The sequence below is a fragment of the Indicator indicator genome, chromosome 8, assembly GCF_027791375.1.
Source record: "Indicator indicator isolate 239-I01 chromosome 8, UM_Iind_1.1, whole genome shotgun sequence".
In the NCBI taxonomy this organism is placed as follows: Eukaryota; Metazoa; Chordata; class Aves; order Piciformes; family Indicatoridae; genus Indicator; species Indicator indicator.
Window position 1 is genome coordinate 6648546 of NC_072017.1, and position 13006 is coordinate 6661551.

Below are 13006 nucleotides of genomic sequence, written 5' to 3' on the forward strand. Positions count from 1 at the left end.
GCAGCAGAAGGGCTGGAGTGCTCCTTCTCCCTCTCCCCTCTCCATGACCAAGGTACCACAGTACAGCACAGCTCCTGTTGATAGCAAAGTCAAACACCACCATGCTCCCTCTTATCAGAGAATCATAAAAGGTTAGAGGTTGGAGGGGACCTCTGGAGACCAAGCAGGCTGCACAGGAACACATCCAGATGGGGCTTGAAAGGCACCAGAGAAGGAGACCCCTCAAGTTCTCCGGGCAGCTGTGGCAACCTTACACCACAGTTTTAACACTAGGACTGTGCAGCATCATGGCAGCTGGGAGAGCCTGTTTGGAAACCTGCAAAACCTGCCCAGGGACCAACACAGACCTGCAGATGGGATCTAGAGCTGAACCAAGATCACAACTTCACAGCAAACTCACTGCCCACAGCTTCAGCTGGCCAGAGTGCTCCAAACTGCTCCATTGAAGAGAAATCAACAAATGCCAGAGAAATGAACAGCAAGTCCTGGTGACAAACAGCTCCAAAGCTGTTGTTTCTACGAGGTGGCTCTACAGCTGAGAAGCAGAGCAGCATTAGCACCCAACAGGCTGCCACCCTCCAGGTAAGAGCTGTTGTTTAAAAAGCATAGGAAATGAGCTGAACCAGAGCCATGCTGCTGCAGAATCCAAAGCAAAACAGCTTCCTCTGGGAATTAGCAACTTTTGTTTCTTCAGTCACAGCCCTTGAAAGGAGCCTCTGTGCATACAGACTGGGAGTTCTCAGGTTACCAGAGGTGGCATGGTCAAGCTGGACTCACCCACACTTCCATTATACAGCTCCAAATTCCACCCTTTCCCTCTTCACAGACTCCTGATGCGCACCACGAGCACTCCCAGCCCTTTGCCTCTCTCATCACTGACCCCCTCTAAGCTCAGCACAACTTCCCAAGCTCCAGAAAGAAGATGAAAAGCTGTTTTTCAGGGAAACATGCATTTATTCGGTAAGCATTCCCAGTGAAAATCAACATCTTTTCAAAGGTGTTTATTTAAAAAAATCATTTGTGTACAAAAGTGTTCTTGGAGGTTTTATTGTCAAGACAAAAAAAAGGAAGCAAAAAAAAAAAACCGAGGAAAAGATCAAATCAAACCAAAAACCATCCCCACCCCCTTGGTGCTGCACTTCCAGCCCACCCATGCCTTCTGCACACAGTTTGATGCCCAGGAACCAACCTCCTGCAGTATTTTTTTAATAGGTAAATATATTTAATAAGAAAAGTCAGGCTTTACGATGGAAAAGGTAAGTGAAAAGCAGGGTTCTCCACCAGCTGGCACCAGCATGATGGCAGCAGCCTCCTTCAGACACCACAACAGAGCACCAGCAGCTGCTGCAACAGGTTGAACTGGAGCAGTACAGCGTTTTCACAATACATTTCCTCATGGCTTGAGTCATGGATCTCAACATCAGTGACAAATGGCTCAGCACTAGAAGCCACCAGCTTAGCTATTTTGATGCCTACAATACAGGTAACAGCAGAGAAGGAACATCACAGCATCATACAGTGCAAATGGCTTGCAAGGGTTTGCTTGTCCAGCAAGAACAAATCTGGAGAGGCTGCCTACAGACTGCTGCAGCTGGAGCAGCTGAGCAAGGAGCAAAAGGCCTTAGCCATGGTTGGTGTGGTGAGTCTGATGGATCAGCTGATGGCACCAAACACAGATGGGAAGAGCAAGCTCCATGAGTTACTGATGGGCTGGGAGTAGAGCTGCACACGAGAATCAAGCAGCAACTGCCGGTTTGCCTGGCCGTAGGAGAAAACTCTGCCTGCTGAAGGAGGACAGAGCCACAGTAGCATCACAGAACCATTTTAGGCTGGAAAGATCTTTTGAGTCCAACCATTCTCTAACTCTGCCAAGCCTGGAACTAAACCATGCCCCTCAGCACCACATCTCTGTGGCTTTTCAACACCTCCGAGGATGGAAATGTTGAAAAAGACCAGCTGTATGGTCTTCCCAGGAAACTCTTCAGGCAGCCAAGGAGCATCTCCCACACTGGACGGGACAGTACGATGAGAAGTGCTTCTGAGCCTACTGCTGTGCTCCTCGAGATGCCCCTCACCAACTCTAACAACAAAACAGCAGGAGAGGACACCACATCTGCTCCCTGTGTGCTCATCAGCTGACCTTCTGTCAAACTACCTTTCACTGCTAAATTATTTAGCCTGTCCCCCTGGGGGCAAGCCTGCAAGTCTAAGGTAGGCATTCAGGAGGGGACAGGCATGCAGTTAGGTTTCCCCCTGCGCTGGGAACGGAACATTTCACCTTCACAGTGTATGACCAAAGGTAGTAAACAAGAACTCCTGCTTGAAACTGTGTTTTGATTGCCCCCAGCCCCACCCCCCTCCAGTAAGTCACCCACATGCTCTGAAGAGTTGCTCTGATTCACAGCTCCTCAGCTTCCATTTGCATAGAGAGTTTCTGTTACCCACACCATGTCATGCAGGTTTGGCCTTACAGGGTAAGCTTCCTTCTGGCTATTTAGTTCCTCCTTTCAGACAACCAGAAAAAAAAGTATTCCTTATGTCAGTGTTACAATACTAATTTACTTGGAAAATAGTTAAATACAATGATAATTAACATAAAAACCCAAGTCATTCCTACAGTGTTAGTTTTGAATTGCTCAGATCAGTACTGCTGAACCAGTTATAGTCAAGGCCCCATGGACTCTGTACAAAAGAAACTTCATGAAGAGTCTGGAAAGAGCAGAGTGACCAAAACCAAGTGCCCCATCTTTCCACAAGGATAGGTCCCTAAGCTTTGTCTCCCAAATATTCCAGGTTGTCACACAGCTTGCTAATGGGAGGAAGCTGCGAGTTTGGAGAGTCAGGGCTGTGATGCAGTCAGGACTTTTGGCACTTGTAGGGAAAAGGGAGGCTTTTGGCAACAGCAAAGGGCATTTCTCTACCTTTGAACAAAGCTGCTTTGCTCTCTGAGGAGCTAAAGGAGAGAGCAGGGGTTTTGTTCCCCACCACAAAGCAAACAAGGGAGGCACAGCTTTGCTGGGTGCATGCTGAACATTCAAGCAGGGAGATGTGATTGCTGCTCTGGCAATCAGTACCCATCATCCCCAACAGCTCACTCTGAAAAATGGGGCCGTTTAGACTTCAAAAATCACCCTTTCAAGCTGTCTTAAGTGACAGAGGAAGAGAATGAATGCAGGACTGACTTGTACATAAAAAGCAACTGCACCCATGTTTGATGTTCTTGTCAGGCAGCTGGAGCAGGCTGCGAGGCAACTCCAGGTGGGAGAGTGCACAGGGCCCTGAATATGGGGGCAGTCAGTCACACAGAAGCAGAACCTCATTTGGTACCTACAAACTCACACTGATAATACCAACAGCAAAGTCCCCAGGGCTCAGCCCCAGCTGCCATTAAACTACCCTCATACCCAGTAATTTGACTCTGATCATTAACCAAGAATACAAAAACATTCCTTATAAAGGACTCACATGTCAAAATTCAGAGGGACTTCAGACCACAGGTGGTTACTTCATGCTGGGTCATGTTTCCTTCTCAGCTCACTTCTTGAGAAGCTTCCCTCCTGCCAGCACCTGAGCTGGCATCAAGCTATCTCTGCTACCAAGCACAGGGATAGAGGGCAAACCCCAGTATTCAACATCTATACACAAGGGGAAAGGGGAAGACGAGTGTTTTGCAGTAGAGAAGAAAATGAGGTAACTCCATGAGAAGTAGAACCTAACAGGGCATTGTTTCAGAGGTGACCAGGCTCACCCAAGAACCATTTCCTCTTTTCTCCCCCTCCCCTGTTCCCTCGCTTCCTTTGTCCCTATACACACTGTTGGACAAACCTGCTGTTCTTGGAGAAGCTTTACGTCCCCAAAAATGATTTCTAAGTTCTTTCTTTGATAAATAGCAGCGAAGAACAAGGGAAAGTAGTCAGCAAGTTCTAATTACCACCAGGGTAAAGAAATAAACAACAAACCAGGTGTGATGTAATCAAGAAGGCCTTAGCCTGTATAACAAAAGACAGCGACTTGAGATTAACACCAAGTGGCATTTTGCCACAGTTTCCTACTGTCCCTGGTTGTCACCTGGCAAACCAGCTGAACAGTAGCAGCTTCTGGTTATGAAAATAAATAAATAGGCAAGACAAAACAACTCATTTCCTTTGGCATCACTGCAAATGATTTACACCAACTCAAGAAAGCTGATCACTATGCCTTCAAAAGCACTAAGTATTAAAGACTAAGCAAATGTGTTTAGTATTGCACTGATATGAGTTCATAGTGTTTACTGTCCATGCCCTGAACTATTTTAAGCTTGGACACATCAGACAGAGCAGTACAGGGAACATCCCTGAAGTAGCCATGTCTCTGCAGCTCTATTTTCTTGTTCTGTTCCCTTACCACTGTTCCAGATAATGAACTGATAAAACAATGTTCCTGATTTGAGTATGATTTATAAACAGACTTGACTATGAAGTGTGAAACTGTTTCAACTTCATAGCTCCAGAAAAAAAAAAGCAAACAAACAACAACCAAACAAGTAGACAAACATGTATTCACCCACCCCATTAATCCAGAGTTTAGGAGGGGAAAAAAACAGTCATGGAAAAGATGACTTCTACAGTACTCCGTTATCTGCAGTCCCCACGTTCCAGACACAGGGGACTCCTCTGAACTTGTCAGATATATTCTCAAAAAGTTAGCATCATATTCACAGAGACATTCCAGCTCTCTTTAAATAGATGTACTAGTGGTGGCAGTTGCAAAACTAATAATTTTCAAGCTTTTGCACTCAAGGATGAAATGTCATTTTAATACGAATAAAAAGACTGACTGTATGTACAAGCCAAGGTAAGAGTTCAGTTCTTGTTTATCAGAAACATCAAAGCCAAAAAGAAAGCTAAATTGAGAACACACTTCTAACTTCTATGCACATTTGAAGTATGTACAGGGGGAAAAAAAAAGGAAAAAGGAAAAAAAACCACCAACACAGCCTCCATGTGTCAACTAAAGAAAAATACGAGCAAGGATTAAAGTACCTGGTAAGCAATCCTTAAACTGAAGCCCCAAAACAAAGCTAGAAAACTGCTGCCAAACCCTGCTGATTGCATCATATCAAGTACTCAAAAATTGGGTTTAATTCTCAGTACACTAGAGAATCAGGAGGGTTTGGTTTTTTTATCCTTCAAACCCAGTGAAATCATATTATCCAGAATGTACTGAAGAATATTTTAGAGCTATGTAAGACTCCCCCCTAACAGCCCCCCCCCCAAAAAAAAAGAAAAAAAGGAAAGAAAACCAGCTTCATCTTCATGTGCTGCATGGAGGCAAACTCTGTAGGAGATTGTGTAGAAAACACCATGAAAATCATTACTGAGGATTCAAAAATAGTATTTTTTCTTTTTTTTTTTTTCTTTATACAGGGGAAACTAAACTACTTGCAAATGTAAATGGCACACATAATATCCACAGATGATGAAACGTAATTCAGTGAGGATTTTTTTCAGCTGGATGATGTAAAGGAGAGGAGAATCCATTTCCCCCAATTAATAAGCTAGAAAGAAACCAGTTTTGAGCAGGTCACCATTTGGAACTTTGGGTTTTGAAAGTCTTGAGGAAGTCTTTCAGGAGAAAAGGTACAAGAACACTCAAGTATTTCAGCGGTGCTCTCTTCAGCGACCCTACCTAATATGTCTATTAAGTACAAGCATGCAAATATAGGGCAATCCACAGGCACATAGGATCCAGGTTAAAAACAGTTAAGATAGCTGTGATGAGTGGCACCAACGACTTTTGGATGACTTAACACTCAAAAATGTTTGCTTTCCGAATTACCTAATCAAAATCCTGAAGCAAGTTCCTGCTAGTCTTCGTCACACTGCTAAACACTAAAAGTAGGCATATTTCCCCCCCATTATTTTAGCTGAGCTCAAAGAAGTTTGTTGTGTTGTTTTGTTGGGTATTTTTTTACAGTATTTAGTAAGAAAAAAAAATTAAAGTATTTCCCCTTTTTAAATTTACACAGACGTTTAATTAGCTTTATTTACAGAGCATGTTGGGGTTTTTTGTTGGTTTGTGGTTTGTTTTGTTTTTTTTTTTTTTTGTTTGCCTTTTTCTTTTTTTTCAGTCTCCAATAGTGCCTAGATAGCATCATCAGGCAACAGTGCCAGTTTTAAAAGAGAATCTATAGAGAATCCTAGAAACAACAGATGGTGATGCTCCTCCAGAAGGGACAAGCTGGACTATTGAAGCAGCTCTCTCTACATGGCTCAGTTACTCAGGAGTAATTCTGTTGCAGTCTCTACATCCCATGATTTCGAAGACAAGGCCACTATTACTGCATTCTGCAACGAGAAAACAAAGGCAACAGTATTGTTAGTGTGTGAAGCTGCAGCTCCAGGATGTGGAGGGTTCACAAGTTAATCAGAACACATTAGTTTACCATTTGTTAAATCCCAACTCATCATTGATAGGAAGCTCTTCACAATGAGGGTGGTAAAATACTGGAACAGGTTGCCCAGGGGTGTGGTTGAGGCCCCATCCCTGGAGACATTCCAGACCAGACTTGATGTGCCCCTGGGCAGCCTGATCTAGTTGGAGGTATCCATGCTGACTGCAGAGGGGTTGGGACAAGGTGACCTTTGAGGGTCCCTTCCAACCCAAAGCAATCTATGAGAAATTGTTTCCAAAAAAGCAGGGGTAGCTCACAAGGTATTTTAAAACTCCAATTCTTAAAAATAATATTCAAACCAGAGTGATTGGAGCAAAACTAGAAGTGGGTAGATTCAGACTGGATGTTAGGAAGAAGTTCTTCACCATGAGAGTGGTGAGACACTGGAACAGGTTGCACAGGGAGGTGGTGGAAGCCTCATCCCTGGGAGTTTTTAAGGCCAGGCTGGATGGAACTGGGTGATCCTTGGGGTCCCTTCCAACCCTGAGACCTACCACAGGTCACACGGAAGCAGTGAGTCTACTTCAGTATACTGACGACTCCCTGTATTTATACACACAGGAATGTGCCCCTGCTGTCAAATAGATTGAAGTTATAAATACTTACCCTATCAAAGCCCATAGCACAAAGGTTTTCTATTTTTTTGGTGTATTCTGGACTAGAAACTGGTGCTCCAGCATACACATGTGCCCAAAGCCGAGCTGTCTGTTTAAACATTTCTGGATTTTGTTTGTACTACACAAAAGAGAGAGGAGGGGGGAGAAGGGGAAAGTTAAATCAACTCAGCAAATCAACTGCAAAGCAACATGATATGGCAGGTTCCAAGTCTTCATTCTTTCTACAATATCTTAACAGCATTTCACACTGACCCTGCTGCTGGTTTTGAAGTGAAATTTGGAGGTGAGGATTACACAAAGAGCAAACTTGAACAAGCAGCTGCTTTAATGCATTTGCCTTTAGTCTGAATCCTGCCTTTTAGGTATTTTGTGTGGACCATCAGGTGCTGCTTCCCACTGCACTGATAAGAGTAAAGCTATATTTAGCACAGCTACAGAACATTTCTATTCAGTGTGTCAGAGCACAGCTGATCCCCACGTTAACATCTCCTGAGTGTACATACTGAATCTCACTCTAATCTAGTTCTCTAATCACTTAAAAATACGCCTGCTTTTATACACTGCAAGCTTTTCAGTCAGGGCTGACATTTCACTACCAGGCTTCCTCCTGAGAATAAAAGATATTGATAGCTTTTGTGACAAAAGAGGGGCTGAAAAAATGGGTGAGCATGTGCCAAACCCAGGAAACTGCACATCTTTTCATGCAAGCTATTAGCTAACAGAAAAAAAAAAACAAAAAAAAAACAAACCAACCCACAAATACTATTCTGCCCCAATCTCACCATTAACAAGCTTTCTAATAAACAAACAGAGTGGGCCTTATCACAGAGAGTTCTCAGCTTGCACCAAGAACTCCAAAGCTGGGAAAGTGGGTCAGCTGTCAGACACTGTAGTCAGAAAAGCCAAGATGAGTTTCCTGCAATACCAAGTTTAAGATTTCTGTACTTAACAAAAAAACACTTTCCCTTAACCATTACACTTTCAAGAAGTGTAGGTATTCCCATCTTTTAGAGAGATATAATAAATTTTAGTACAAAATAACACAACAGGATATTGGGAAATATATTAATCAAACACTTAGATGCATTTTAAGGACAGAAAGATGGCTGATTGTCATTCTAAGCGTTTTCTTCATCCCTGGAAGCAATCATTAAGCCTATAAAGCACTGTCAGAGTGAACACAATACCCTTCACTGCTGTACATTTCATTTTAGTTGCTCTCCTACAGCAACACACACCCACTGCACTGCATTGTGTGCTTTGTACAACTCCCACTCTGCTTCACGTGAAGCCATTTGTATATTTACTAGCTGATCATTAAGGGCATTAAAACAAATCTGGGAGAGAATCTAGTGCTGGAAATAACTCACTGTTATAAATACAGTGGTCTGTAACAAATTTCTTTGGTTGTAATGACTAGAAACAGGAAGGATTAAATCAAGCATGAGCAGCATCTTGAATTACTATATTCTTTTGCTCTTAAGAGATCTTTTCCCAATTTCTTTTTTTTACCTTTTTTACTATTTTTGAGTAAGCCAAGCCTAGAAAGCAACTAGCTAAGTGTGAAGGGTTAAGTCATAACTGCTTTTTATTCAGAACTAGTTTTCAGTGTTCTATAAATAAAATTTCTTTACTTAGATCACCATAACTAATCTCACTTCTCACTGAATTGAGAAAAGCCTGAAGGCACCTTTTACTGAATCCTCTGTATCAGAAATCTCAGGCAGTTAATGTTGCTTAAAAAACCCCCAGCAACTAGATGAAACAGTTTTTTGACACCAGACAGCTGGTGTTTGCAAACACTGCCAAACAGTCCTCCCTGTGATTCAGCTCAGGAGCTTGTAGAACACTGCCATGTACCTGGATAGCTCAGCAGTCTCTCTCACATAGTTCAAGAAATTAACGTAATGAGCATGAAGAATAACCAATTCCTTGTGAATCTGTGTGTTGGAGAAAAACCAACTCAAACCAAGAAAGACCCCACTACCAAATACACCACTTGAAGGAACTGGGTTGTTTGCTACCATATCTCTCAAAGAGGTTATAATCACTTTGTCCTTCCATACACATGGCTTGAAAGCCAAGGCCAAACCCCGTGCAATTTTCATGGAGGTATTTGCAGGGAACAGAAGAAACGAATCTTCCTTGCATCAGCCATGCCACAGTCCTGGACACAATCCCACAAACACCTGAAAAGCAGCTTGAAAAACTGCTCTTCAGAATCTAGGAAGTTCCATGCAGTGTTTGTGCATGAGGAAAGGAAAAAAAAGGAAAAAAAAAAAAAGGAAAAAAAAAGAAGAAGGAAACAAACACAACCCCAAAATGCAAACAACTGAGTCCAGCTCAAGTGCAGCTTTGAGGCTGCTATGATTCCCACACAAAATCCTACCACTGAAGTCAGAAAGGGGAACACCATCCTTGCTCTCTGTAAAAAGGAAGAGGTGGTGTTTATTAAAGAGAGAGGGTGACAGCAAGGGCATGCATCCAGCAAGAAAAGCCAGCACAGGGACATGCCTGGTGGCCTTGCTGGCTTTTGCAATTCTCCTTGGATGAAGCAATCCAGTCTGACAGAACTGTTGAGGAGCATTTGCTCAGAGCAGCTTTACAGCACTGCAGAACCACAAGCAAGCCTTCTGCACTTAGTAAAGCAGTAGCCAACAGCTCTCCCCGACCCAGCAGTGCAATGGGCTACTTCTCAGCTCCCTGCTTCCCTCCAAATCCTGACAGATTTGATAAGACTCCTAATCTATCATCCTGCACAGATTTCAAAGGGAAGGAAGGCACACTGTCCCCCTGTCCTGGAGGGTCCTGACTTACAGGAGATATAGATGATATTGATGATGGCAGAACTTTCTGTTTGCTTTGTTCTTTTGTCACTGAAATACACTCTTACTGTCAGTCACTGGGGAAGCCAGGCCATGTCTCTGTGTGTGTGTGTGTCTCTCTCTCCCCCCACCCACCCCAAGTGAAAAAAGAAACCAACACACAGATACTGCTAAGTTATAGAATGACTGTTCCTATCCTTCCTCAACACTTTAAGCAGAGCTATGTCAGCCTTGGTATGGCCTAAGATCCAACTGACATTTTAGTGCTACTGCTTTTTATAAGCTATTGCTACTGTCTGAAAAAGAGCAGACCTTGTTGATTACAGAATTCTACTGATAGTAATTTAACTGGTGACTGAAATAGTTATCCCAAGGTCCTCCAAGAGTAAAATATATTGGCTGCTTCACCCAGATAAATTGCTCCTCGGGATTAAATGCAACAGGAATTCATCTATTCATAAAATGTTGACATTAAATGAAGAAAACACTCAACAATATTCATATTAATCTAGAAGAGGAGGTAGATACCAAGCCAAATCCAATGAACAACATCAAGCAAAAACTCATTTTAAACATTACTTTCCTTAGAATTTAAAAAGGCAAGTTACATGGGAATTCATTTACCTATGCTGTTACCTCCTGGTATTTCTGACAAGCTAAATAAAGAACAAAACTAACAAAATAAATCTCCTGACACTGTAAAGTAATTGCTGCTTACTCTGGAACCCAAAGTGAAAAGAGCACAAAACTTTGAAGTACCTCACATTTATTGGCAGTTTTCCAATAAATTCTTTAATCTTTATCTCCCCCAAAAGCCTGGGGCCTAATCTGAGTTAGCAAAGGGTACAAAATTGTTACAAATGCAGTCAACTGAGTATCTTACCTGGTTTGCCACTACTGCATCCTGTGGATCATCTGGTTCTGCAGCTGCCAACAACGCTTGCAGTGATAACAACACTGTTCTTAGAGTCATTGCTGCTGCCCTAAAAGGAAACATTGGAAAATTACTTTTCCAGGTCCCATGCCTGTACTCACTTTTGCTGCTGCACTGGTGTCAGAGAAGATGTAAGAGTACAGGCACAGATCCTAAGGCCAAAAACTGTGATATTCAACTGCTGCAGCTCAGAGGTATGAGAAGACCATTCTATACATGCATTCAAAATGGGGCTTTAAACATGGGCTTTCTTATTAACAATGCTTCCTTAAGCTTCTGGAAAATACAGTCCTTCACCTACATGTTTGACCATGCCCACTTAAAAGAATTAATGGAGAAAAAGCCTATTTGAGGTTTGTCTTGTCCTTCCTTCCCACCAGGCAACAGCACCTTGTGCGAGGGTACTGAACTGACAGGCCCTGTGTGCTCCCTCTGCTGGCACTCTGCAGAGCCAAGGAGCACACACAGAACAGTGACCTGGATTGGAAATACTTCCAACAGGTAAGGAATCCTCTGCAGGAGGGATCTTTGGCATTGCATCAGCATTAATATGGCATTTTTCAATGGAGTTTAACAACTTACACAGTGAACTACTGCTGTAATCATAACAAAAAGTTTGGCTGTTACAGAATGGGAGAGGAGAAGGCTCTGGGAAGACCTTAGAGCTGCATTTCAATACCTGACAGGGCTCAACAGGAAAGCTGGGGAAGGACTGTTTAGAAAAACTTGTAGTGATAGGATGAGGGGCAGGGGTTTGAAACTAGAGCAGGGTGGATGATTTAAGCTGGACATCAGGAGAAAGTTCTTTACAATGAGAGTGGTAAAATACTGGAACAGGTTGCCTTGAGATGTGGTTGAGGCCCCATCCCTGGAGACATTCAAGTTCAGACTTGATGTGGCCCTGGGCAGCCTGATCTAGTTGGAGGTGTCCCTGCTGACTGCAGAGGGGTTGGACAAGGTGACCTTTGAGGGTCCCTTCCAACCCAATGCAATCTGTGCATCTGCTTCAATCTCAGCTTCCTCTCATTTCAACCTGACAACTGCTGGAAGCAGGAAAACTTTCTGGAGTCAGGATGTACTGTAAAGTCACTCTTTTGCCCCTGTTGCAGGTAGCATAGGTCTAGAGTCAGAACTTCAAAGGTCCTACGTTCTCAGCATTTATCTTGACCTCAAAGTATATTGAAGTCTCTGCTTCTAAATAATTTAGTAAGGGAAAACCAATTGTCTTCAGAAATATCAATAAACAAAAGTAGAACGAAGAAATTGTTACACGTTTTAAATCTGTCACATTTAAAACACAGTTTAATTAGATTTTGATCATGAATATCATCTCTGCTCTAGCATTTCAGCTCACAGCCTGGAAAACATGTAAGGACCCCACAGAACCTGCTTAAGTTCAGTATTTCAGCTGATTTGAAGAGTTTAAGCAGACTCTTAATTGTTGCGGTGAAGGCACAGGCAGATGTTCAAGCCAATACACAAATCTGCTTACTGTCCTTAAGTACTAGTAGGAAGGTAAGTAGATCTTAGATTTGAGCAAAATGGTTATGGCACATGAAATGCCAGAGGGAAGCTGTGAAACACAGGCATCTGATGTCTTACAGCAAACTGTTCAGTTTTCAATCATCAAAAAAGAATTTCTTCTGTTCACAAGACTGAAAGTCAGTGCAGAGAGTCTGTTAGAGTGGGTGGAAAGACTTTTGCCCTGATGGTCCAGATACAAAGGGAAGTTAAAATCTATTTCTGGTCTCAGATTCCAGACATTTCTTAGTTCTGAGGCACTGTCTTGAGGTACCCTAGCAGAGTATACCCTGAACACAGAAGTGGTGCTGGTAAAACACTGGGGATACATCTGTGACACCAAATACTATGCTCATGTAGAGCTGATGTTTCCTGCTGTCACTATCCATTCAAACGTGGCATTCCTCTTCCCTAACTCTTTCTACTTTTCAATGATTTTTTTTTCCTAGAAAATTCCTTTTTTTTTTAGCTTGATAATCAGCACTGAGCTTTCACAGTGCAGTGTTCTATATGGAAACTCAAGTGAGAAGCATCTCAAGTGACAGAGATTTTAATTAGCACATATTGTCTCATTCCAACTGCCACATAAGCTTGAAGTCCCTCGAGCTGAAGTTAGCAGATTTAAATCTTAAAAAGAATCTCATGCTTTTACATCTGAATTCTGACAAATCACAAA

General features: G+C 42.6%; 1 protein-coding gene across 4 annotated transcripts in view; it reads right to left on the minus strand.

Moving 5' to 3' along the window:
* Positions 1–5966: 5966 nt before the first annotated feature.
* Positions 5967–13006, minus strand: part of UBE2K (ubiquitin conjugating enzyme E2 K) — a 40419-nt gene continuing 33379 nt past the window's right edge. For 2 of the 4 annotated variants that reach the window (XM_054382903.1, XM_054382901.1), the window contains 3 exons: positions 10759–10858; positions 7040–7168; positions 5967–6326 (listed from right to left, as the gene is read on the minus strand). In XM_054382903.1, coding sequence (XP_054238878.1) covers positions 6252–6326; positions 7040–7168; positions 10759–10858 — 304 coding nt within the window. In that variant the 3' untranslated portion in view covers positions 5967–6251. The remainder of the gene's footprint in view (positions 6327–7039; positions 7169–10758; positions 10859–13006) is intronic. The other 2 variants (XM_054382904.1, XM_054382902.1) reach the window with 2 other exon arrangements.